The sequence below is a fragment of the Erpetoichthys calabaricus genome, chromosome 2 (genome assembly GCF_900747795.2).
Source record: "Erpetoichthys calabaricus chromosome 2, fErpCal1.3, whole genome shotgun sequence".
Lineage (NCBI taxonomy): Eukaryota > Metazoa > Chordata > Cladistia > Polypteriformes > Polypteridae > Erpetoichthys > Erpetoichthys calabaricus.
Window position 1 is genome coordinate 191,495,599 of NC_041395.2, and position 25,263 is coordinate 191,520,861.

At 37.1% G+C, this 25,263-nt stretch overlaps 1 protein-coding gene across 2 annotated transcripts in view; it reads left to right on the forward strand.

Moving 5' to 3' along the window:
- The first annotated feature begins 4,057 nt into the window (after positions 1–4,057).
- The window catches only part of arhgef4 (Rho guanine nucleotide exchange factor (GEF) 4), a 289,616-nt gene continuing 268,410 nt past the window's right edge, over positions 4,058–25,263 (forward strand). For both annotated transcript variants that reach the window (XM_028794916.2, XM_051922049.1), the window contains exon 1: positions 4,058–4,292. In XM_028794916.2, coding sequence (XP_028650749.2) covers positions 4,109–4,292 — 184 coding nt within the window. In that variant the 5' untranslated portion in view covers positions 4,058–4,108. The remainder of the gene's footprint in view (positions 4,293–25,263) is intronic.

Below are 25,263 nucleotides of genomic sequence, written 5' to 3' on the forward strand. Positions count from 1 at the left end.
ATCTGTTACAAATCACTCTTATAACTAATGAAATAATAATAATAATAATAATAATAATAATAATAACAATAATAATAATAATAATAATAACTAATGAAAACTCAAAATTCATTTTCTCAAAAAATTAGAATATTGTGAAAAATTTCAATATTGTAGACTCATGGTGTCACACTTCACTCAGCTAATTAACCCAAAAAACCTGCAAAGGTGTCCTGAGCCTTTAAATGGTCTCTCAGTCTGGTTCAGTTGGCCACACAATCATGGGGAAGACAGCTGACTTGACAGTTTTCCAGAAGACAGTCATTGAGGGTAAGTCACAAAAGGTCATTACTAAAGAAGCTGGCTGTTCACAGAGTGCTGTATCCAAGTGTATTAATGGAAAGTTGAGTGAAAGGAAAAAATGTGGCAAAAAAAGGAACACAAGCACCTTCACAATGAGTGGACTGCAGCTGGAGAAAGTGCTTCAAGAGCCACCGCACACAGATGTATCCGGGACATGGGCTACAACTGTCGCATTCCTTGTGTCAAGCCACTCCTGAACCAGAGACAATGTCAGAAGCATCTTGCCTGGGCTTAGGAGAAAATGGACTGGACTGTTGATCAGTGGTCCAAAGTCCATTTTTCAGATGAAAGTAAATTTTGCATTTCATTTGGAAATCAAGGTCCCAGAGACTGGAGGAAGAGTGGAGAGGCACAGAATACAAGTTGCTTGAGGTCCACTGTGAAATTTCCATAGCCACTGTGTTTTATCAAGTCCAAAGTCAGCGCAGCCATCTACCAGGATATTTTAGAGCACTTCATGCTTCCCTCTACTGACAAGCTTTACAGAGATGCTGATTTCATTTTCCAGCATGACTTGGCACCTGCACACACAGCCAAAAGTACCAATACCTGATTTAATGACCATGGTATCACTGTGCTTGATTGGCCAGCAAACTTGCCTTACCCTTAGAGAAACTATGGGGTATTGTCAAGAAGAAGATGAGAGACACCAGACCCAACAATGCAGACGAGCTGAAGGCCGCTATCAAAGCATCCTTGGCTTCCATAACACCTCAGCAGTACCACAGGCTGATCACCTCCATGCCATGTCGCATTGATGCAGTAATTCATGCGAAAGGAACCCTGACCAAGTATTAAGTGCATACATGGACATACTTTTCAGTAGGCCAACATTTTTGTATTAAAAATCTTTTTTTATTGGTCTTATGTAATATTTTAATTTTCTGAGATACTGAATTTTGAATTTTCATTACCTGTAGGCTATAAAAGCAAAATGAAAAGAAATAAACACTTGAAATATACCACTCTGTGTGTAATGAATTCATACAATTTGAGTTTCACTTTTTGAATTGAATTACTGAAATAAATTCACTTTTTGATGATATTCTAATTTATTGAGATACACCTGTAGTCATTTGTTCCAACATAGACAATGACAACTGGATTCACACCCGATCTGGCCAAGAGCCTGTCAAACTTTTGAGGGAAAGAAGGCAACACAATGTGTGAGACTGTCTGTTTCTGGAGGAAACGTGCACTTCAATCCTCCTAATGACTGAGTCCCCAGCTTTCACTACTACTCTCTTTCTGGGAATTGGTTTTGAGGTGGCCTGTTGGGGCTCCTCATGCCTGCCTACCACCTCAAATTCTTCATAGACACTGTCCAGCTCTGCATGGTCCTAAAAATAGTTTGACACTTACAATTCTTAAGTTCAGGCACCCTTTACCTTGTGCCTTGTGACCATGACCCACCTATTTCTACCTGTCTGGTCTAGAAACTCCTCCCGTGCCACCTTACAGGTGCATACTATCTCTCTAAAGGACACCTGGGCCAGGACTACCAATTCTCTACTACAATGCATGCAAGCCAACTCCTCCTTCAGTTCAGCCGCCATGAGCTCAAGGTGCTGGATTAGCTGGCATCTCCTACAAATGCAGTTCTCATAGAAGACTGGCTTTTCCAAACCATCCTCTAAAAAGTGAACCATTCAGCTTATTCCTTACTTAAAGCTCTCCACTTGCATCCATTTGTATTCCTTCAAATTAATTAACTTTTACAGTGTTACCCTCTTAACTGCTCATTTTCCTAACTGCTAAGAACTGTTCAATCTAGAAAAACTCACTTTTTGAATATCTGTTGCTAATGAATTTCTTGTCTGCTTCTACAGTTGCATGTGCCTAATTGATGCATAGCCGCCTGCCCAAGTACCACTGAGCTCTTCTCTTTACTGCTTCGTAAAGAGCAGCTTCCTTGATTCCTACTAAGGAATCCCACTGCCACTGTTGGTCCAACAACCTTTGGATCTAAAGATTCCTGGTACTGCATAACTTGTCTCACTCACAAAATCTTGAACTCATCCAGCTGATGGTCCCCGGTAAACCCAACCATCTGTGCAGGAAATAACTGACTATCCTCTCTAGTTCAGCAACAGTGGAAACTAAAAACTCTGGTGTTCTCTGTGATGACAGAAATTGACCTGTCTTCCACAGAGAAACAAAACTTCTCCAGGACTCCCTCCTTCTTCAGTACTACAGATCATGATTTTGCTATCTTGAAGGAAAGCCTTGCCATTCTTGTAAGTCTGTAGATTTTACCAGTATGTTCATTTCCAGGGTGAAAAGAATGACTGTGATGGTGCAGTCTGTAATGGTGCCAGTCTCCAACCTGCACTGATCTGATGTTTTTGGGCCCTGATCAGACTCACTGAGGCATCTGATGTTTTGAAGAACATTATTCATCTTCAGAGCATCTTCAGCAACCTTGTGGGGGATTGATCCATAGGCATTAGCCAAGTTCAACTACAGAACCACAAAGTGTTTTCTTTTGCCTCTCTCAGGAGCTTTGTATTAACTTAAGTGTGCTCCATGCAGCCTGGTATACTTGGTACACCACCCTAGACAGAAGTGTCAATGTAATTGTTCCTCACAAGGAACTCTGTTAGGTGCTTTTCCATCACACTGATGAAAACATTCCCGTCAACACTCAACTGGCTGATAATCTTGAAGCTCTCTTCTTTTGGAATCAACACTTCATTTGCACACTTTCATTGCTTGGGCACTTTTCCTTTCTTGTAGACAACCTTGAGGATTTTCCAAAGCTGCTAGAGAAGCATCATTTAAATGGTATAGGTGGTGTCACTTGGACCAGGAGCTGCACCAGTTCTGGCTTTTTTGACTATTTGCTGAATTTCTTTGTAAAGTGTATTCTGTTGGTTATGTGAGGACACTAATGGCGTCACAGTTTCCTAGTTTAACTTCTCTGTTCCGTCACTTAAAGTACTTTGGAAAATGATGGCCCATCTGTTTATTTGTACAGAGCAGCTTTCAGGTTCTATTGTGACCCAGCGGCTATTTTGTGAACTAAATGATTTGCAACTATTTGTCCTGTGTGATTCTAATTCAATTGTGAATTTCCCCTTGGGTTTAATAAAGTATCTATCTATCTATCTATCTATCTATCTATCTATCTATCTATCTATCTATCTATCTATCTATCTATCTATCTATCTATCTATCTATCTAATCAGAAGAGCCTCAGTGAGAAGAGGCAAAGCTCAAAAGCTGATTCACCAGATAATTATTCTTTATAGTACCATGTCTTAATATGCAGACAAAAAAAAATAAAATGTCAAAAACCTGTATGCAACAAATCTGATAAACACACCAGAGCAACATGCTGAATTTTGGAGTGTTAATTTAGAAAACCATGCTTTTTGAATAGCAGTTACATATAAGTGGGTTTTTTAAACTTTTTTTTTTTTTTGAGAATGTACTATTAGCCTATTTAGATAAAATTACTGTGCCCTAGTCAATGATTATCATACCATCAAATAGTTCGCTGTTGGTGACGGCGGGGTGTGCAAATTATTTAATTCCCACAATTCCTTTCTTTAACCGAAAGCATTTGCCGTGTTCATCTGTCACTGACAATGAACTGAGCAGCCCATTTCTCCTTGGAGCACGCCGTGTGATGTCAGCGTGGCTAAATGTGTGTGCGAGCTCACTGCAAAAGACAGTTATCTGCGTCGAGTCGCATGAAGAAGGTATCACAGAACTGTGTGTAAACTAACGATATAGGAGAAGCAACACATTGATCTTTCGACGGATGAGGACTCAGCAGAGTAACGAGGGGAGGGGACCCCACACAGCCTGTAGCTGTAACAGTAGCGGCAGCTCTGCGCTCTCTCCTGGATCTGATACGGACAGTAGTGGTGGCTTGGGTGTTGTCGGTGGTGTCAGAGTGGTTCTTTCCAGGTACTGGAGCCTTGAGAGTCTGTATTCTGCTTCTGGTAAGAGTTACGCCCCTTTTGGTTGCTAGTTAGTCTGCACGGTAACCAATACCTTTGTAGAAGTGAGCAAGGATTGCTTTATGGGAGTGGCAGGGTTATACACAGTTCTAAAATAAGAAAGAAAGATGGAAATTGCTTTAAGTACTGTAATTACACTGCAGCGGTCACATTGCACCGATACTACATTGTATCAATGGTTTAAGTTTTATTTTTTTGTTGCATTTTCTGCCATTTCTTTGAACATATTCTCTCCCTCAGGCGTGGAGTACAGGTGTTTCAGAGCGGTTAGTAACTTAATGACAAAACTGACACTTTTAGCAGTTTTGACTACGGATTACTGAGGGGATCCTTCAGTCAAAAAAGACGATCTGGACAACATTCTTCCTTTTCCTAATCCGTAACAAAAAGATGAGGCGAAGATGTAGTTTGAGAAAGTAATTATACCTTTTAAGTTTAGTTTTTCTTAAATAAGTACGAATGCTGAAAAATTCAAAGCAATATTTATCAGTAAACTTTTTGCTCTTTCCAAAATAAGACGATCTGCAGCCTCTTTACACCCAGGAGATAAATAAGCTTTACGTGAAATTGCTGGGGATTTTTTTTTCTCTCTCCAGGACTTAAGACATCATTATGCATAACCAGGGCCGAATTTTCCTATAGGCTAATTAGGCTTCAGCCTAGGGCCTCAAGATCAAGAGGGGCCTACATTCAAATTGTTAGCAAAATTTTATTATCTCTCATGTAATTTACAAACTTAAAAATGGAAGGTGAAAGGGCCTCATAAGTGGAATAGCCTAGGGCCTCTTTTCATATAAATTCGGCCCTGTGCATAACGTATATTGTTGAATTTTGTGACTTGTTTCTGTATTAGCTGTTTTCATCAAGTGACAGACGGTGTGTTGCTGAAAGATAGATTGAACTGAGTTTAAAAACTTAATCTCCATGTCAATCATTTTAATTTATGCTCCTATCTAGCACAAAATGACAGTATCTGTTTTAAACGACTGCCTATTTATTGAGCTTTGAATGAAAATGCACAGTTCTAACTAAATGCCACAAGTGCTGGTGGAGTGGAATTATGGATGGTGTTTCCAGTTGCTACAGAGCAAGCTAAGGAGCTGACATCCCCACACCCACCCCACCTTACTAATAACAATAAACTTGAATTTTATGGTAGAAACCTGTTAGCACATCCACACATTTTCTTAGTTGTTACACATTCTTCCATCTATGAACACAGTTTTGTAATTATCAGGCTGGAGATAGAGAGGGCCATGAACTGTAAAAAATGTTTGACTCCCCTAACTTAAAATTATCAAGCAACTAATTTTATCACTCTTTACAAGTTAACACAACATTGTTTTATTATTTTGTTCTATTAAAATAAAAAAACAATTATCCCAACTTGTGTTATGGTCAGATTTATCTGCACTACTTAACACTGGAATCCCTGAAGCCTACAAAAAAACTTGTAATCCCGGGCCACCTTAAATTCCTTTGCACCTCTCCATCAGCGTCTTTTGTTTTGTAAATGTGTCGATCAGCAAAAGCAGCAAGCAGCCTGCAAGCCCATCACCCCACTGACACACCTTTAGTCATACATGGGAGAAAAATTTTCCGAGACTAAGGTTATAAAGCTTATGGAGCCGTTTCTGGACAAAGACAGAAACATGACAACAGTTGTGTAAACTGCGACAGGAGCTTCCATCTACAGCTGAAGTCATTTCAGTATGCGAGCAAAGCAATGGTACTGAGAATACAGACAGATTTCTTCTTTTTGGGCAAAATGCTCACATGTCGTTGAAGGACAGCATGTTGCAGATTCACTGGCAGGATGATGCCCAACCTCTTGCTTCATCCAAACAGTGCCATCTTTCACCTTTACACCTGGTGCAGCTGTGTTGTTCTTATGTGTGAGTGACATTTCTTGCAGGGAGGGCTTCTGTTCTCTTTTTCTGATGCAGAACCCTCATCCTCATCTGAGTTCACCTGTTATTGCTTTATTTCTTTATTTGAAAACTAACAATGTCAGATTGGGGTGTGTGTGAACGTGACAGAGAGAATAAAAGTGAATAATAAAACAAAATGCTAACTTTTACAAGTATCATGAATTTACACTGGCTGTTACAGACTTAAACTTAAAGAAATGGAATTTCAGGGTGTGTTCAGATGGATGCAGAATTGGCTCAGACACAGGAATCAGAGAGTTATGGTGTGAAGAACCCAATCAGAATCAGGTGATGTTAAGAGTGGTATTCCACAGGGGTCAGTTCTAGGACCACTGCTATTTCTAATATATATAAATGATTTAGATAGGAATATAAGTAACAAGCTAGTTAAGTTTGCAGATGATACCAGGCAAGGTGGATTGACTGATAATCTAGAATCAGTTGATTCATTACAGAGAGATTTGGACAGCATACAGGCTTGGGCAGATTTGTGGCAGATGAAATTTTATGTAAGTAAATGTAAATATTAGACTTAGAAAGTAAAAATGGTAGATCTGAATACACAATGGGAAGGATGAAAATTGAAAGTTCACCTTATGAGAAGGATTTCAGAGTCGTAGTGTAGTCATCATTATCAACTTCCAGACAGTATTCAGAAGCCATCAGGAAGGCTAACAGAATGTCGGGTTATATAGCACTAGCAAAATACCCGCGCTTCGCAGCGGAGAAGTAGTGTGTTAAAGAGGTTATGAAAAAAAAAAAGGAAACATTTTAAAAATAACGTAACATGATTGTCAATGTAATTGTGTTGTCATTGTTATGAGTGTTGCTGTCTTTTATATATATAATATACACACACACACACACACATAAACATATATAAACATATACATATATATATATACATATCTACATATACACATATCTACATATACATACGTATATACACATATACACATCCACATAAACATATATATACATATACAAATTTACATATCTACATATATATATATATATATATATATATAGACATACATATATACATACATACATTCACATATATATATATATATATATATATATATATATATATATATACTGTATATATATATATATATATATATATATATATATATATATATATATATATATACTGTATATATATATATATATATATATATATACTGTATATATATATATATATATATACATATCTACTTATTGGCTCCTGTATTTAGGATATAGCAGGTTGGATAATGGACGGATGGACATTTGTATGCATAGCCCCATTTGCCCGTTTTCGTTTTTTTTTCTTTCTTCAGTAATATTTCAGCAAACCCGGAGCTTGTCAGTTCAAATCGTGGTACTGACACCACTGTGTGACCCTGAGGAAGTCACTTCACCTGCCTGTGCTGCAAAAAAACAAAAGTAATGTAACAAATTGTACCTCAGATGTTGTAAGTTGGTGGAATAAAGGCATAAGTAAAATAGATAAATATGTATTATACACATAGGAACTATTCATTTATTTTCAGTTAAGTCATCTGCAGCAAACTTTTATAAATGAGGGTTTCTGATTTTTAGATGGTGCAAACTGTTTCTTCTTCATTGACGTTTTGTCTTGGAGAGCTTTTTTCAGTTCATTGAAAATGAAAGCAGCAGCTGCCAAAATATGTAGCTTTCTTATTAATTTTTCAACATTGTGTAAAATAAATGTATAAAGTAACATAAAAGGTTTAAATACTGGTTATCCTTTTACACTAAAATATTACTAAAGAGATACAAAAAAAGTAAAATGGATATGTTCTTTTTCTTTAAGGAGATTAAATATTACTGAAGAAAGAAAAAAAAAAATTAAACAGCCAAATGGGACTATGCATACGAACTTAAAAGGTTTAAATAAAACAGAAATATATATTTTATTTTTACTTGCTTAACTTGTGGAGGGTGTATCCTGTAGCAAAGCCCTAACTTTTTTCGTGAAAGCCCGTTTCAGTCAATAAGTGTTAAAAACAGGTGTAAAGATATTGACAATAAGCTACGCAAACCCAGGAAGACATGGAATCGTTTAAATCAAGTATCATTACATCTTCCTTTCTTAAAGAGAAGTAAGGCACTACTTATAAGCTTACATATTTATATATAGACATACATATATATATATATATATATATATATATATATATATATATATATATATATATCTTTGAAGCCGTGCAAGCACACTCTTGAGAATGCAACGTATAGTTGTACAGAAGAAAAGCAATCTTGCCTCAAATGAATGGCAACCTTTTGTAGGTCTATGAAGTTAATTTAAACTTTAGGTTTACACGGTGCTTTCTTTCCGAAGTACCTGCACTCATGAATATGTCTGTATGTGTCAGTCGGTCAAATCCACGCGCTTCGCACCGGCGAAGTACCGCTTTTAAATTTTTATTAAGAAGAAAATAAAACGTTTTTAAATTGAGGGAAAATATACTAATAACAGTTTGTTAAGGATCAGTTTTTTTGTGAAGCTGCCTTTACTCGAGTGATCACTTCGACCTGACTTGGTGGCCAAGTATAAGCGTTACCTGGTAGCTAACCACCCATACAATCAGATTGTGAATCAGACTACGAATGCCGTGAATGTAATTACACACTCACTGCACTTGCTTACGGTAATCGAACCTCGGACGTCAGCGCTAGAGGGGCTTAGCAGCGGTGAAGTATTGCTTTTAAATTTTAATTAAGAACAAAAGAAAACCTCAGAGGTTCGATTCCCGAAAGGGAGTGAAGTGAGTGTCCGGTTACCTACCAGGTAACGCTTATGGTTGGACAGCAAGTGACGTAACATCAGCCACAGTGCCTTCAGTTGTGAGAAGCAGATCATAGAATGATTGAAAATGGTTTTGCATTTACCTTTTTAGTAAAAGGTGAGCTTTTAAGCCTGAGAAATCACCCCGTAAATGCACACGTTTAATTGCACGTGTTAATATGTATGCTTACACAGTATTAAAAGATACTCAAAAATTAACGTCATTTACCATCAGCCACGGTGCCTTCAGTTGTGAGAAGCAGATCATAGAATGATTGAAAATAGTTTTGCATTTACCTTTTTAGTAAAAGGCGAGCTTTTAAGCCTGAGAAATCACCCCGTAAATGCACACGTTTAATTGCACATGTGTTAATATGTATGCTTACACAGTATTAAAAGACACTCAAAAATTAACGTCATTTACCTTCGTTCCCGCGTTTGACTCGTGCTGTAAATCTCTTCCTTGTTTTTAGTTCACGTCATTACGTAGGAGGCGTGATGACGCGATACGTGACTCCGCCTCCTCCATTACAGTATATGGACAAAAAATATGTTCCAGTTATGACCATTACGCGTAGAATTTCGAAATGAAACCTGCCTAACTTTTGTAAGTAAGCTGTAAGGAATGAGCCTGCCAAATTTCAGCCTTCCACCTACACGGGAAGTTCGAGAATTAGTGATGAGTGAGTCAGTCAGTCAGTCAGTCAGTCAGTGAGTCAGTGAGGGCTTTGCCTTTTATTAATATGTATAGATGATGTGTAGAGTATGAGTCCAAGGAGGTTATCCTCAAGCTTTTTAACACACTGGTTAGACCTCAGCAGGAGTACTGTGTACAGTTTTGGTCTCCAGGCTACAAAATAGACATAGAAGTGCTAGATAAAGTCCAGAGGAGAGCAGGGCTACAGGAGATGAGTTTTGATGAAAGATTGAAAGAGCTGAGTCTTTTCAGTTTAAGTAAATGAAGATTAGGAGGTCACACGATTGAAGTGTTTAAAATTATGAAGGGAATTAGTAAGTGAATCGAGACTGTCATTTTAAAATGAGTTCAACAAGAACATGGGGACAGAGTTTAAAACTTGTTAAGAGTAAATTTCCAACAAACATTAGGAATTTTTTCTTCAGAGAACCACAGACACATGGAATATGTTACTAAGTATTGTGGTAGACAGCAGGACTTTAGGAACTTTTAAAACTAGACTTGATGTTATTTCTGAAGAATTAAGTGGATAAGACCAGCATGCTTTTTGGGCTGAATGGCCTGTTCTCATCTAGATTGTTGTAATTATCATCAGTGTTTTAAGTGGAATAAATAACTGTTTTTAAAATCTGTTGCATGTGGACACAATACCTAGAGGTTGTGGGTCACCACCAGGACTACGCAGGAATGGACAAAGGCTGATGAGGCTTTTTTTTTTTACATTACTAGAATACTAAAACATCTCTTTGGGTTATCTTTCGCCTTATCTACTGTGTTCCTCTCTAACTTTCCCTTTAGCGTCCCTAATATCCTTCTTTATGGTTGCCCTCATTCTTTCATGAGCCCTACAATTAGAATTAGAGTTGTTAGTTTTATGCGTCTTAAGCAGCTGTTTATTCCTTTGCAGCATCTTTTTCAACTTCTTATTAACCCACCCTATAAACCTATACCCTTCTACACTGAACCAAGATTTGAGCCATATGTTAAGCCTTCTAATCTTCTCAGTCTTACCTGGACTAGCATGTGGCACAGGTAGAACTACACAGAAGACTACCTGTCATTTCTGCTACTCAGCTTGGAATCTAACTCTTTAAATTTGAATTGCAGAACTGACAGACCACTCTTATGTATGCCATTTGTTCCAACATGGACAATGACAACCGGTCCACTCCCAGTCTGGCCAGGAGCCAAAAATCTTCCCAGAGTTTAGGGAAGGTGCATGTAGGTGTTGGGATAGGAGTATGAAAACTGCAGAGAAGAGAAACGAGAACTGTAAATTGAAAAGCGAATTGCAAAAAAAAAAAAAAAATTGTACAAAACATCTGCACAGAATGTAGTCATAGAAAGGTGGGAAAATGAGTGAGCAGAAATTTAATCAAAATTCTCCTTATGAAAGAGGAAGAATTTATTTTTAATCTTCAAAATAAATGCTGAAAATTGTTGTGTGAGCGGTAAACTGCTGGTTAAATTCCAGTGAATAAAGCTGAACACCTTAAAATTACTCAAGTCTAGAGCATTGATTTGGTCATTTTAAAAACAATATCATTTTAAGTCAGAAAATTACACAAATATTTTAAAAGAGAATAAAGTTTTAAGCATAGTTGTGAAATTATCAAATCTGTGACAGAACTGTCGATTTTCAACAAAGGCATTGTGAAGATAGGTCCATCTGGTCAACTGTCTTTTGCACAATCTCTTTTAAATAAAAAGCCTTCATCTCAAAATTCCTTATCCGGATTAACACTGAGTCATTTTAAAATGCTATTGATTAGTGGTGAAAAGTAATAAAATGGTGTGTTCCATGTGTATGAAATACTAAAAGAGACAATTCACAAACAGCTTCTATGCACAAGATATGTGAAAGAACGGTTGGTTGATCATTAATAAAGTAAAATACACATTGAATGTTTTGCAGTTATAGAGAAAAAATATTCTAGAACTGAGATAAGGCAAATTGAAAAATCATCTGAAATATGTACATTCTGTATAATAATTCAGTGTTTTTGTGATGAAATTGCAGACATCTCTGTTTTTAAACATCTGATTGTGTATGTTACATATAGTTGTTAACTAAATAAAGAGGTTAGGGTTATTTTTGTAACCACCTGCAATTTGATTACTGATAATCTAATTAATCTGGTTGGCATGTGATCTGTTGGAGCATGTATTATCATTTTGAAACAAAAGGGAGTTGCAAAATTGTGTAACAATAGAACAAATAGATATATTGTAAAGTGTCATGTGTAAACTGCTGACTGACACTTGCTAGTGTGCAAGCAGCTGCAGAAAGTGCCTTTTTAGTGAAATTTAATGATATCTTAAGGCAACTGTTTTTATTCTTACAAAATTTGTCCATCCGGGACGTTAGTTTTACTCAAATCCTAGTCACAAGCTATTACATTTATAATGGCTATTTACACTAGATTGCTGTCTCATGACTTTACAGTACAGTCTCTAAGAGAATGCATGATAGGTGTTATAGCTATTCTTAAAATTGATGCCACTGAACAAAATGATTTCACAGTTAATTGCTTAAGTAGACATATTTAGACACAAAATTTGATGCTTTCGTGCTTTTTTAAATTGTCTTTATCATCTAACTTGTCCGGACCATGTCTTACAAAACACAAACTATCCATCATGGAACTGAAAGGCACTTCTGGCAGACATTTTCAAAATCTTCTTCAACATGTATGTGAATGGTCAGTCCTTTACATTGTACATTTCAACATTAAGAAATTGTGATGAGAACGGACCTCTAACAGCTCTATAGGTTGGTCCATCCTATTCACCTAAGATTGTCCAAAATAACATCAAGTCAAGATTTGATAGTCCCTAAAATCCTCATTTCCACCCTGCTACTTGGTAAATTATTCTATTTGTTCTTTACATGAAGATTCCTAACATTTGTATGAAATCTGCTGTTAACAAGTTTCTAAACATGTCACTGTGTTACAGAAGTTATTTTAAAGTAAAAGCTGTTATCTGCTGTACTAATTCAAGATAGAATTGAGGGTGTAGTAGTGATTTATCTACTAGGGTCAAATGACCATATATATAATACAGTTCTCAATGTTTTGAAAGAGTGCTAAGAGATGCTAAGACTAACCCTGTTAAGTTTACCTTTGGTAGGGTAAACTTTTAGCAAATGTGGCAAAGTCTAAGGAGGATAAGCTAGGATAGGGTTTTAAGCACAGAGACAGTCAAGGAGCAGTGGAAAAGTTTTAAAAATGTTTTACATATAATACAGGACAAGTACATACCTAAACTGGTTAATTTTTTTTTTTTTAAAAAAGCTCTGCAGTGGGTTAATAAAGAGTTGAAAAAGAAACAGCAAAGGAAAAAACAGCTGTATAAGGAGTAAAAGACTAATATCTCACATGTGAATTGTACGGCATATGAGAACGTGAGGGCAACCATTACGAAGAATATTAGGGAGGCTAAAAGGTAGTTAGTGAGGAATAAAGTAGATAAGGCGAAAGACGGCCCAAAGAGATTCTTCTAGTATTTTAATAGTAAAAGATTAGTCAAAGAGGAGGTGAAGTGCATCAGGAACAGTAAAGGGGAATTAAAAAATACAGACAACAACGTAGCAGATACTCTAAACTGAGGTCTGAGGTCTTGTGAGGAATTGGACAACATCTCAGTGGTAAAAAAAAAGCATATTAAGGAGGTACTGAGTGACTTGGAAATTGTTGAGGGAGAAGTACTGCTCAGATTAAACAGGCTGAAATCAAACAAATCATTAGGACCAGGTATTTACCCTTGAGTTCTTAAGGAGTTTATCGAATACATATATAAACTGACATATTTTTAGGGAATCACTGTGCACTGGGGAGTGACCAGGCAGATATAAGCAACTATAGGCCAGTAAGCTTAATGTGCAACATAGGTAAACTAATGCTGGAACATGCTGGAATTCTATGAGGAAGCAACAAAATGATATGATCAAAGTGGAACATATGATATTATTTATCTTAACTTTCATAAAGAATTTGTTGAGATGCCACATGAGAGATTGACCATCAAACACTGAAGTGGGAGTTCAAGGTGTTTGTAGATAAATGAAAAATTGGCTCAGGCACAGGAAGTAGTGGGTTATGGTGCAAGGAACCTTATCAGAGCTGGCTGACATTAAGAGTGGTGTATCATGGGGTTGGTGCTAGGGCCTTTGCTATTTTTAATATACAGGTTAAATTCTGTTACAACGAATATCTTTACAACAAAATTTTCATTACAACGAAATATTTTATGGTCCCGACAGTTTCCTCATAAGACAGAGTCTATAATATTCTTGTTACTGCGAAATACAATTAGCACCACGAAATACTTTCAATACAACGAAGTGCACAAAAGACCCTGAATGCCTGAATGAATCATCCACAGAGTAGTCGAGAGAATTAATCATCCACAGAGCAGTTAGTTCTTTGGTCGCAGCTCAGTTGTGCACAACAATCCTTGAATAAAAACATTGTCATTTTTTCTCTTTCTTCAAACTTTCCTTGTACTGTTTTTTTGCTTTGCTTGTTTTCTGTGGTTTTCAGTGATACCTTTTGATTATTGCTCGTCAACATTTGAAAAGCATCCATTGCAACTCAGTCCCCTTGATATTGTACCACCATGCCTCTTAATGGAAGCCTTTGATGTTTTGGGTCCATCTTTACTAGCCATTATCAATGGTTCTATTAGTGAGGGGGTTGTGTCCTCATTTTTTAAACATGCAGCGGTGCGTCCCTGTCTAAAAAAGGCAGAATTAGATCCTGGAGTTTTAGCCAATTTTCACCTGATTTCCCAATTGCCATTTCTGGCTGAAATATTAGAAAGAATTATTTATAATCAATTGGTTGATCACCTTAACTCCAATAATTTATTTGAGATCTACCAATCTGGCTTTAGGCATTATCATGGTGTTGAGTGGCCCTCCTGAAAGTATTCAATGACATCTCTGTTATTACTGACTCAGGTGGCACTGCAGAACTTGTCCTCCTTGACCTGTCCGCTGCCTTTGACACTATTGACCATGAGATATTGCTGTTGCGGCTTGAACATCTTGTTGGGCTTAAAGGGGCTGCGCTTAACTGGTTCAGGTCATATCTAATTGGTAGACACTTTTCAGTGATTTTAAATTCCTCTTTTTCGTCTACTGCTCCTCTTAAATGCGGTGTTTCTCAGGGATCCGTTGTGGGTCCTATTTTATTCTCTATATACCTTCACCTATTGGAGCTATTTTTAGGAAATTTAACATTTCTTTGCACTGCTATGCTGATGATACACAGGTTTATATTCCCGTCTGCAACTCTGCAATGAATCATCTGCACAACTGTATTTTGAACTAAAATCCTGGATGACTAATAATTTTCTTGATCTGAATCAAAATAAAATGGAAGTGCTTATAGTGGGTCCATCAGCTAAAGCCCAAATTGGTCTTGGACTTCTCTGCTCTTTCTCTGTCTTTTGCAAACCTCAAGTCTTTGGCATTATTTTTGACAGTAGTCTCTCTTTTGAAAAGCAGATTAATTCTGTAGTTAAGAGTTGCTATTTCCAGCTTCGTCTTTTAGGTAAGATCAAGCCTTTTTATCTTCTAGGGATCTTGAGAAAGCTACTCATGCTTTTATCTTTTCTTGCCTTGATTACTGGAACTCGCTATATTCTGGGATTAGCAAATCCCTGATACGTAGGTTAGAGTTGGTCCAGAATGCTGCCGCTCGCTTTCTAGTTGGGGCAAGAAAGTCTGATTCTGTTTCTCCAATATTAGCTTCTTTACACTGGTTGCCTGTCAGTTTTCAAATCCATCCATCCATTATCCAACCGTTATATATCCTAACTACAGGGTCACGGGGGTCTGCTGGAGCCAATCCCAGCCAACACAGGGCACGAGGCAGGAACCAATCCCGGGCAGGGTGCCAGCCCACCACATTACTTCTATTTATTATTTATTTTATTTATATTCATTTATTTTATTTCTTTTTATGTTATTTATGTTAATTGTATGTTTTTTCTTCTTTTATTGTAAAGCACTTTGGCCACAGCATTCCTATGTTGTTTTAATGTGCTATATAAATAAATCGACATTGTCATTGACATTGATAACTCATTAATTGACATTGTCATTGACATTGACAACTCATTATCACCCTCCTATAGAAATGGCAGACACGATAAAACGACAACAGTTCACATTAGAAAGAAAAAAACTTGACATTTTTGTGGCTTTCGATTCCGGCAAAAAGATAAAGACGTTGGCAGAGAATTTGGAATTTCGCCATCGACATTGTCAACTTTCTTGAAAGACCGAGCAAATATACAAGAAAAATCTCGGGTTTCAAATCTTCGGCCTTAGCGCAAATGTATGCGAACTGTTGCAATTGAAGATGTCGAAAAAGCAGTTATTCCTCTCATCATTGGCAAGTCGACCAGTCCTCGGTGTTTTAAGCGTGTTACATTCCTTCCCTGCGAGTATAGTGCAAACCAGCGAACTTGGATGACTCAAGACATTTTGGGAAACTGGCTGCGACAACTTGACAAGGATATTGTGACGTGTGAGTCTCTGTCTTGCACCCTAGAACATGAGGTTGAGTCTCAGTACTTTAGCAAAACCAGCTTTACTCAGCTTGAAACAGGAACAGCACGGTTATTTATTGTAGCAGGATCTACCACTCTCCTATACACAGACACAACAGTCAAGCAGGGTCGTGGCCATGTTAGTGGCCAAGTAATACTGTTCCCTGCATTTATAATGTTCCTTGCATCACCCATCGATGATACCGCAACTGCGATCGGCTCTAATTTGCTTCTGCTGCGTTCCAAAAAAAGTTCAGAAACCTCAAATTTTAAAGAAGAAGAAGAAATGTAGGTTCTGCTTCTGATTGATAATGGTGCTGCTCACAGCATGCTGCTACATTTAGATAATGTTCGAGTTGAGTTCCTCCCACTCAATTACATGGCAGTGCTTCAGCCATCGGGCATCATTGAAAAGCACCCTGAAAGTGTATTACCGCAAAAGAAATGCTGAGAAAAATTCTCATTAGCATAACTTGTAGACAGGAGGAGATGAAAATTAACGTGAAAGAAGCTATTGAAATTATTACAAAAACCTGGATGCAAGTTAAAGAAAGCACTATAGCGACAAATGCAGAATCTCATTACTACGAAATTTTCATTACAATGAAGTATTTTTTAGGTCCCTGGCACTTCATTGTAACGGAATTTGACCTGTATATAAATCATTTGGAAAGTAATATAGGTAACAAGCTGGTTAAGTTTGCAAATGATCTACAATCCGTAGAACCAACACAGATGGACTTGGACATCATATAGGCTCGGGAAGAAGAAATTTAATGAAAGTACAGTGAGACCTTGATTATCCATCACATGATTAACTGTCAGTCTACGTTAACTGTCAGACCCCCCCCCCCCCCCCCCAAAAAAAAGACACCACACACGCCAACACCTACCAATTACTGTACTACTGCAAGCTGTGTGCGTTGGATCACCTCTCCCTTGTGCTAATGTGTAGTGTTCTTCCCCAGCACCACGTGTCATGCCACATTTTGAAATCACAGTGTCAGTTACATTCCTTCCGTTTTAATAGCGTTTCGTAGCTTTTCACTTATGTTATAATGAATCTACAGTACTATACATTATAATTGCCAATAAACCTCTGTGTGTGGTGTGGGAATTGTCACAAAAAAATTGAAATTATTAAACATGTATGAAATGGTGAAAGTGCTTCAAGTATTTCTTCAATTTACAGAGTAGGAAGAACAACAGTGACCGATATAAAGCATGCTAACAAAACTGAAAAATTGCGCCGATTATTGTTAATGTTCTTTTGTATTGTAATCTTCTTTTTAAATTCTATTATATTATGTTTTGTTGCAAGCAGCTTGTGATGTGCTGCGCGGGAGCAGAACGGGCTGAATGCTGTGTAAGTGACAGGACTGGGTGAAGGTGCTCTGTTCTATAAGGGGAGGACACGCCTCTTAGGAGGTGAGTGACAGGAGATGTTAGGAGAAAAATTATGGTGCGGTGGAAGGAAGTTTTGAGTAGGGAGTTGGGAGAAAATAAGCAGGAGTTTTGGCAGGGAAAAGAAAAAAAAATGTAACAGGCAGGAGATAAATTAACTGGTAGGGAAAGCTTTATTTTATTGTTTTGGAGGTGTGCTCTGTAACCCAAATAATGGAGTATAAGACAGGGCACCATTTGTTATGGAATGAAGACTCCAAATAAAATGTAGAAAACTCCACAACTGGAGTTTTGTGTTCATATTTTCTTGTTCTTGTAATAATTCTTGCAAAAACATTTTGAATTAACTGGAAGCTGTATAAAGAACAGTTTGAACATCCAGTGAACACCGAATTGTAATAGACAATCCTACTAGAAATAAATGCATTAATTAATTTCTCAGAATCTCGCTTATTTAGAAAATGACTTAATTTCCCAACATTTCAAGATGTAAGAAATATGATTTAGATAACTTTGTAATGTGCACTTTAAATGACATACTAGAGTCAAAGATAACTTCTAGATTGTGGGCTGATTCAGTAAAATTAATGGTGATTCCAACTGAGTTAAATGATGACAAAATATTGTTGTGTTCAGCATCATTCCCTCCAATAATTAACATCTCTGTTTTATTGGTGTTTAAAGACAAGTAGTTCTCAAGCATCCACTCCTTTAATTCACTAAAACAACTGATTAAAGACAGCATCGGAGAAACTTCATTTGGTCTAAAAGAAAGGTATAGCTGGGTGTTATCTGCGTATGACTGAAAATTAATATTATGTTATTTAATGATAGATCCCAGTGGAAGCATGTAAAGTGAAAACAGTAAAGGTCCCAAAACTGAGCCTTGCGAGACACCATATCTCAGTTCTGTGTATAATGATGGAGTACTGTCAGCACATTTCTGTACATACTAGAATCTATTTGATAAATAAGAACTGAGCCAGGCAAGGACAGTGTCTGTAAGCACAACATCATTTTCTAGCCTATGTAGTAAAATAGAATGGGTAATAGTGTGAAATGCTGTGCTTAAGTCTAACAACCTAATTACAGTGGAGTTTTCTTCATTAGAGGATATCAGAATGTTGTTTACAACATGTGTTAGTGCCGTTTCTGTACTATGACCAGTGCAGAAGCCAGACTAGAAGTTCTCAAATAAATTCTGATGTGTAAGGTATGACTGAAGTTGATTGGCGACTACTTTTTCTAGTATTTTAGAGAGAAAGGGTAAATTTGAAATGGGTCTATAGTTATTAAGTTTGTGTCCAGATCTGACTTTTTATGTAATGGTTTGATGACTGACACTTTTAGTGCATCAGGTACTTGTGTTAAGAATAGGTGCTGCAAGGACATCCATTGCACTTTTTACTAGTTTTGATGGCAGTGGATCCAGAGAACAAATGGTAGGTTTCATTTTAGAAATTAAAGTCAAGACTTCCTGCTCTGTTACAGGATTAGAATTTCTAAAGTGTTGTATGCAAGGCGAGAGAAGGGTCTGCCAAGTTAGTATGCAGTTTGCACTGTGATGTTGAGATCTGGGATGTTATATTTTTAATTTTATATTTAAAGAAGTTTATAAAGCCTGTGCTGGAGATGTCTGTTGGTATTTTGCACTGTAGATATGAATTCCCATTTATTAAATTAGCCAGTGTTCTAAACAGTACCCAAGGATTGTTATTATTGTTATCTATTATTTTAGAATAGTAGTTTGAGCTTTTTTTTTATATTTTTTAACACTCTCTGTTCATGCAATTTGAAAGACCTGCAGCTTTGTTATTCTCCATGTGCACTCCAGTTTTCTCTCTAATTTAAGAGCTCGAGTGTTTTCATTAAACCAGTGAGAGTTTCTGTATACTTTGATCACTTTTGTTTTAAGGGGAGCCACTGCGTCCAGAGCATCTCTCAAGGTCACACTATAATGTGATGTTAGCTGATCTAAATTGTTTTCCGCGTTTACATTTGATGTTAACTGATCTAAATGGTTTTCCAAAATTACACTTGACTTATTCAAAGTATTTATCAGTTTTGAAGCAGAATTACAATGCCATGCCAAGCAAAATTACAATGCCATGCTAAGTTCCTTTATAAATAAATATCAAATCAACGTAAAACTTGAAACAATGCACTTTTAGGTACTCCCACTTACCACCCCCATGTGTGGTTTTAAAATAAAGCCCTTTTGAATTCATGAACATTTGAACAAGGTAGATGAGAGCAGGCCATTTGGCAAACAAAGTTTCCCAGTCTTACCAAGTTTCCAACTGTGTCCCCATGTTCTTGTTGAACTCATTTTACAATAACAATCTCAATTCACTGTACTAATTCCATTCATAATGTTATATACTACAATCATGTCTCTGCTTAATTTCCTTTTGCTTAAACTGAAATGGCTCAACTCTTTAATCATTCCTCATAAGTTTTTCCCTGTAGCCCTGGAATCAGCCTAGTTGCTTTTCTCTGGAATTTTCCTAGCACTGTTATGTCTTTTTTCTAGTCTTGAGACCAAAACTGCATGCAGACTCCAGATTAGGTCTAACCAGTGCATTGTAAGCATATGAGCATAACCTCCCTGGACTTGTATTCTACACATCGTTCTATATAACTAACATTCTGTTAGCCTTTTAATGGGTTCTGAACACCTTCTGGCAGTTGACGGTGTCATGTCCACCTGTCGTTGTCATTAGGGGTACTTTAGATTTTCAGACCTCCCATTGTGTATTCAAATATAACATTTTACTTCCTACGTGTAATACTTTACATTTACTTACATTAAATTTATCTGCCACAAATATGCCCAAGCTGGTATGCTGTCCAAGTTCATCTGTAATGATTCAATGAATGTGTCTGAGCTAATTCTGCACCTATTCTACACACTATATCCTGAAATTCCACTTCATTTATTTTGATGCCCAACCTCTCACGTGGGACCTTGTCAAATGCTTTTTGAAAATTAAGATAAATAAAACTGTATGCACCACTTTTATCATATTCTTTTTATTGCTTTCCCTTAGAATTCCAGCACGTTTGTAAAAAAAAAACCCTTGTCTGAACCCATTCTGACTTTTTAGTAAAACTATTCTTACCGTGTATTTCTCAATTGTTTCCTTAATAATTCCTTCCATTAATTTAGATTTGGTGAACATTAAGCTTACTGGCCTATAGCTGCTTGGATCTGCCTAATCAACCTTTTTTTTAAACCTTTTTTTTTGTAATCTATACATATTAATAAAAGGCAAAGCCCTCACTGACTCACTGACTGACTGACTGACTGACTGACTCATCACTAATTCTCGAACTTCCCGTGTAGGTGGAAGGCTGAAATTTGGCAGGCTCATTCCTTACAGCTTACTTACAAAAGTTAGGCAGGTTTCATTTCGAAATTCTACGCGTAATGGTCATAACTGGAACATGTTTTTTGTCCATATACTCTAATGGAGGAGGCGGAGTCACGTATCGCATCATCACGCCTCCTACGTAATCACGTGAACTAAAAACAAGGAAGAGATTTACAGCACGAGTCAAACGCGGGAACGAAGGTAAATGACGTTAATTTTTGAGTGTCTTTTAATACTGTGTAAGCATACATATTAACACATGTGCAATTAAACGTGTGCATTTACGGGGTGATTTCTCAGGCTTAAAAGCTCGCCTTTTACTAAAAAGGTAAATGCAAAACCATTTTCAATCATTCTATGATCTGCTTCTCACAACTGAAGGCACCGTGGCTGATGTTACGTCACTTGCTCGCCAACCATAAGCGTTACCTGGTAGGTAACCAGCCACTCACTTCACTCCCTTACGGGAATCGAACCTCTGAGGTTTTCTTTTGTTCTTAATTAAAATTTAAAAGCAATACTTCATCGCTGCTAAGCCCCTCTAGCGCTGACGTCCAAGGTTCGATTACCGTAAGCAAGTGCAGTGAGTGTGTACGCCTGATGAGCCAAGAATAAGGGGGAAAGACGTGTCGCGTACTCTTTGCATTATTTGACAGTAAACTATTTTCAACCATTCTATGATCTGCTTCTCACAACTGAAGGCACCGTGGCTGATGTTACCTCACTTGCTGACCAACCATAAGCGTTACCTGGTAGGTAACCAGCCACTCACTTCACTCCCTTACGGGAATCGAACCTCGGACGTCAGCGCTACAGGCAAAGCCCCTAAAATTGCGCCACGGCGTGTGGTTTGTTTATTTGACAACATGTAGATCGGGGTAATTACATTCCGCGCCATGGCGTGTGGTTCATTTATTTGACAACATGTAGATCGGGGTAATTACATTCACGGCATTCGTAGTCTGATTCACAATCTGATTGTATGGGTGGTTACCTACCAGGTAACGCTTATAGTTGGTCACCAAGTCAGGTCGAAGTGATCACTCGAGTGAAGGCAGCTTCACAAAAAAACAGATCCTTAACAAACTGTTATTAGTATATTTTCCCTCAATTTAAAAAGGTTTTGTTTTCTTCTTAATAAAAATTTAAAAGCGGTACTTCGCCGGTGCGAAGCACGTGGATTTGACCGACTGACACATACAGACATATTCATGAGTGCAGGTACTTCGGAAAGAAAGCGCCGTGTAAACCTAAAGTTTAAATTAAGTTCATAGACCTACAAAAGGTTGCCATTCATTTGAGGCAAGATTGCCTTTCTTCTGTACAACTATACGTTGCATTCTCAAGAGTGTGCTTGCACGGCTTCGGATATAGATATGTATGTATGTCTATATATAAATATGTAAGCTTATAAGTACTGCCTTACTTCTCTTTAAGAAAGGAAGATGTAATGATACTTAATTTAAACGATTCCATGTCTTCCTGGGTTTGCTTAGCTTATTGTCAATATCTTTACACCTTTTTTTAACACTTATTGACTGAAACGGGCTTTCACGAAAAAAGTTAGGGCTTTGCTACAGGATACACCCTCCACAAGTTAAGCAAGTAAAAATAAAATATATATTTCTGTTTTATTTAAACCTTTTAAGTTCGTATGCATAGCCCCATTTGGCTGTTTAATTTTTTTTTTCTTTCTTCAGTAATATTTAATCTCCTTAAAGAAAAACAACATATCCATTTTACTTTTTTTGTGTCTCTTTAGTAATATTTTAGTGTAAAAGGATAACCAGAATTTAAACTTTTTATGTTACTTTATAAATTTATTTTACACAATGTTGAAAAATTAATAAGAAAGCTACATATTTTGGCAGCTGCTGCTTTAATTTTCAATGAAATGAAAAAAGCTCTCCAAGAGAAAACGTCAATGAAGAAGAAACAGTTTGCACTATCTAAAAATGAGAAACCCTCATTTATAAAAGTTTGCTGCAGATGACTTAACTGAAAATAAATGAATAGTTCCTATGTGTATAATACATATTTATCTATTTTACTTATGCCTTTATTCCAGCAACTTGCAACATCTGAGGTACAATTTGTTACATTACTTTTGTTTTTTGCAGCACAGGCAGGTGAAGTGACTTCCTCAGGGTCACACAGTGGTGTCAGTACCAGGATTTGAACTGACAAGCTCCGGGTTTACTGAAATATTACTGAAGAAAGAAAAAAAATGAAAACGGGCAAATAGGGCTATGCATACAGATGTCCATCCATCCATTATCCAACCCGCTATATCCTAAATACAGGAGCCAATAAGTAGATATGTATATATACAGTATATATATATATATATATATATATATATATATATATATATATATATATATATATATATATATGTGAATGTATGTATGTATATATGTATGTCTATATTTATATCTATATATATATATATGTAGATATGTAAATTTGTATATGTATATATATATGTATATGTGGATGTGTATATGTATATATGTGTATATGTAGATATGTATATATATATGTGTATATGTTTATGTATATATATATAGTTACATAACCTCTTTAACACACTACTTCTCCGCTGTGAAGCACAGGTATTTTGCTATATGTAGATATCTGTATATGTAGATATGTATATATATGTATATATGTATATGTATATATATATATGTTTACATAACCTCTTTAACACACTACTTCTCCGCTGCGAAGCGCGGGTATTTTGCTATATATATATATATCCATCCATCCATCCATTTTCCAACCCGCTGAATCCGAATACAGGGTCACGGGGGTCTGCTGGAGCCAATCCCAGCCAACACAGGGCACAAGGCAGGAAACAAACCTGGGCAGGGTGCCAACCCACCGCAGGACACACACAAACACACCCACACACCAAGCACACACTAGGGCCAATGTAGAATCGCCAATCCACCTAACCAGCATGTCTTTGGAATGTGGGAGGAAACCGGAGCGCCCGGAGGAAACCCACGCAGACACGGGGAGAACATGCAAACTCCACGCAGGGAGGACCCGGGAATCGAACCCAGGTCCCCAGATCTCCCAACTGCGAGGCAGCAGCGCTACCCACTGCGCCACCGTGCCGCCTATATATATATATATATATATATATTTATTAAGTGCCTTGAGCATGTGAAAGGCGCTATATAAATAAAATGTATTATTATTATTATTATTATTATTATATATATATATATATATATGACAGCAACACTCATATAACAATAACACAATTACATATATATATATATGTAGATATGTATATATATATGTGTATATATATGTAGATGTGTATATATGTAGATATGTAAATATTTACAGTGGTGTGAAAAACTATTTGCCCCCTTCCTGATTTCTTATTCTTTTGCATGTTTGTCACACAAAATGTTTCTGATCATCAAACACATTTAACCATTAGTCAAATATAACACAAGTAAACACAAAATGCAGTTTTTAAATGATGGTTTTTATTATTTAGGGAGAAAAAAAATCCAAACCTACATGGCCCTGTGTGAAAAAGTAATTGCCCCCTTGTTAAAAAATAACCTAACTGTGGTGTATCACACCTGAGTTCAATTTCCGTAGCCACCCCCAGGCCTGATTACTGCCACACCTGTTTCAATCAAGAAATCACTTAAATAGGAGCTGCCTGACACAGAGAAGTAGACCAAAAGCACCTCAAAAGCTAGACATCATGCCAAGATCCAAAGAAATTCAGGAACAAAGGAGAACAGAAGTAATTGAGATCTATCAGTCTGGTAAAGGTTATAAAGCCATTTCTAAAGCTTTGGGACTCCAGCGAACCACAGTGAGAGCCATTATCCACAAATGGCAAAAACATGGAACCGTGGTGAACCTTCCCAGGAGTGGCCGGCCGACCAAAATTACCCCAAGAGCGAAGAGACGACTCATCCGAGAGGTCACAAAAGACCCCAGGACAACGTCTAAAGAACTGCAGGCCTCACTTGCCTCAATTAAGGTCAGTGTTCACGACTCCACCATAAGAAAGAGACTGGGCAAAAACGGCCTGCATGGCAGATTTCCAAGACGCAAACCACTGTTAAGCAAAAAGAACATTAGGGCTCGTCTCAATTTTGCTAAGAAACATCTCAATGATTGCCAAGACTTTTGGGAAAATACCTTGTGG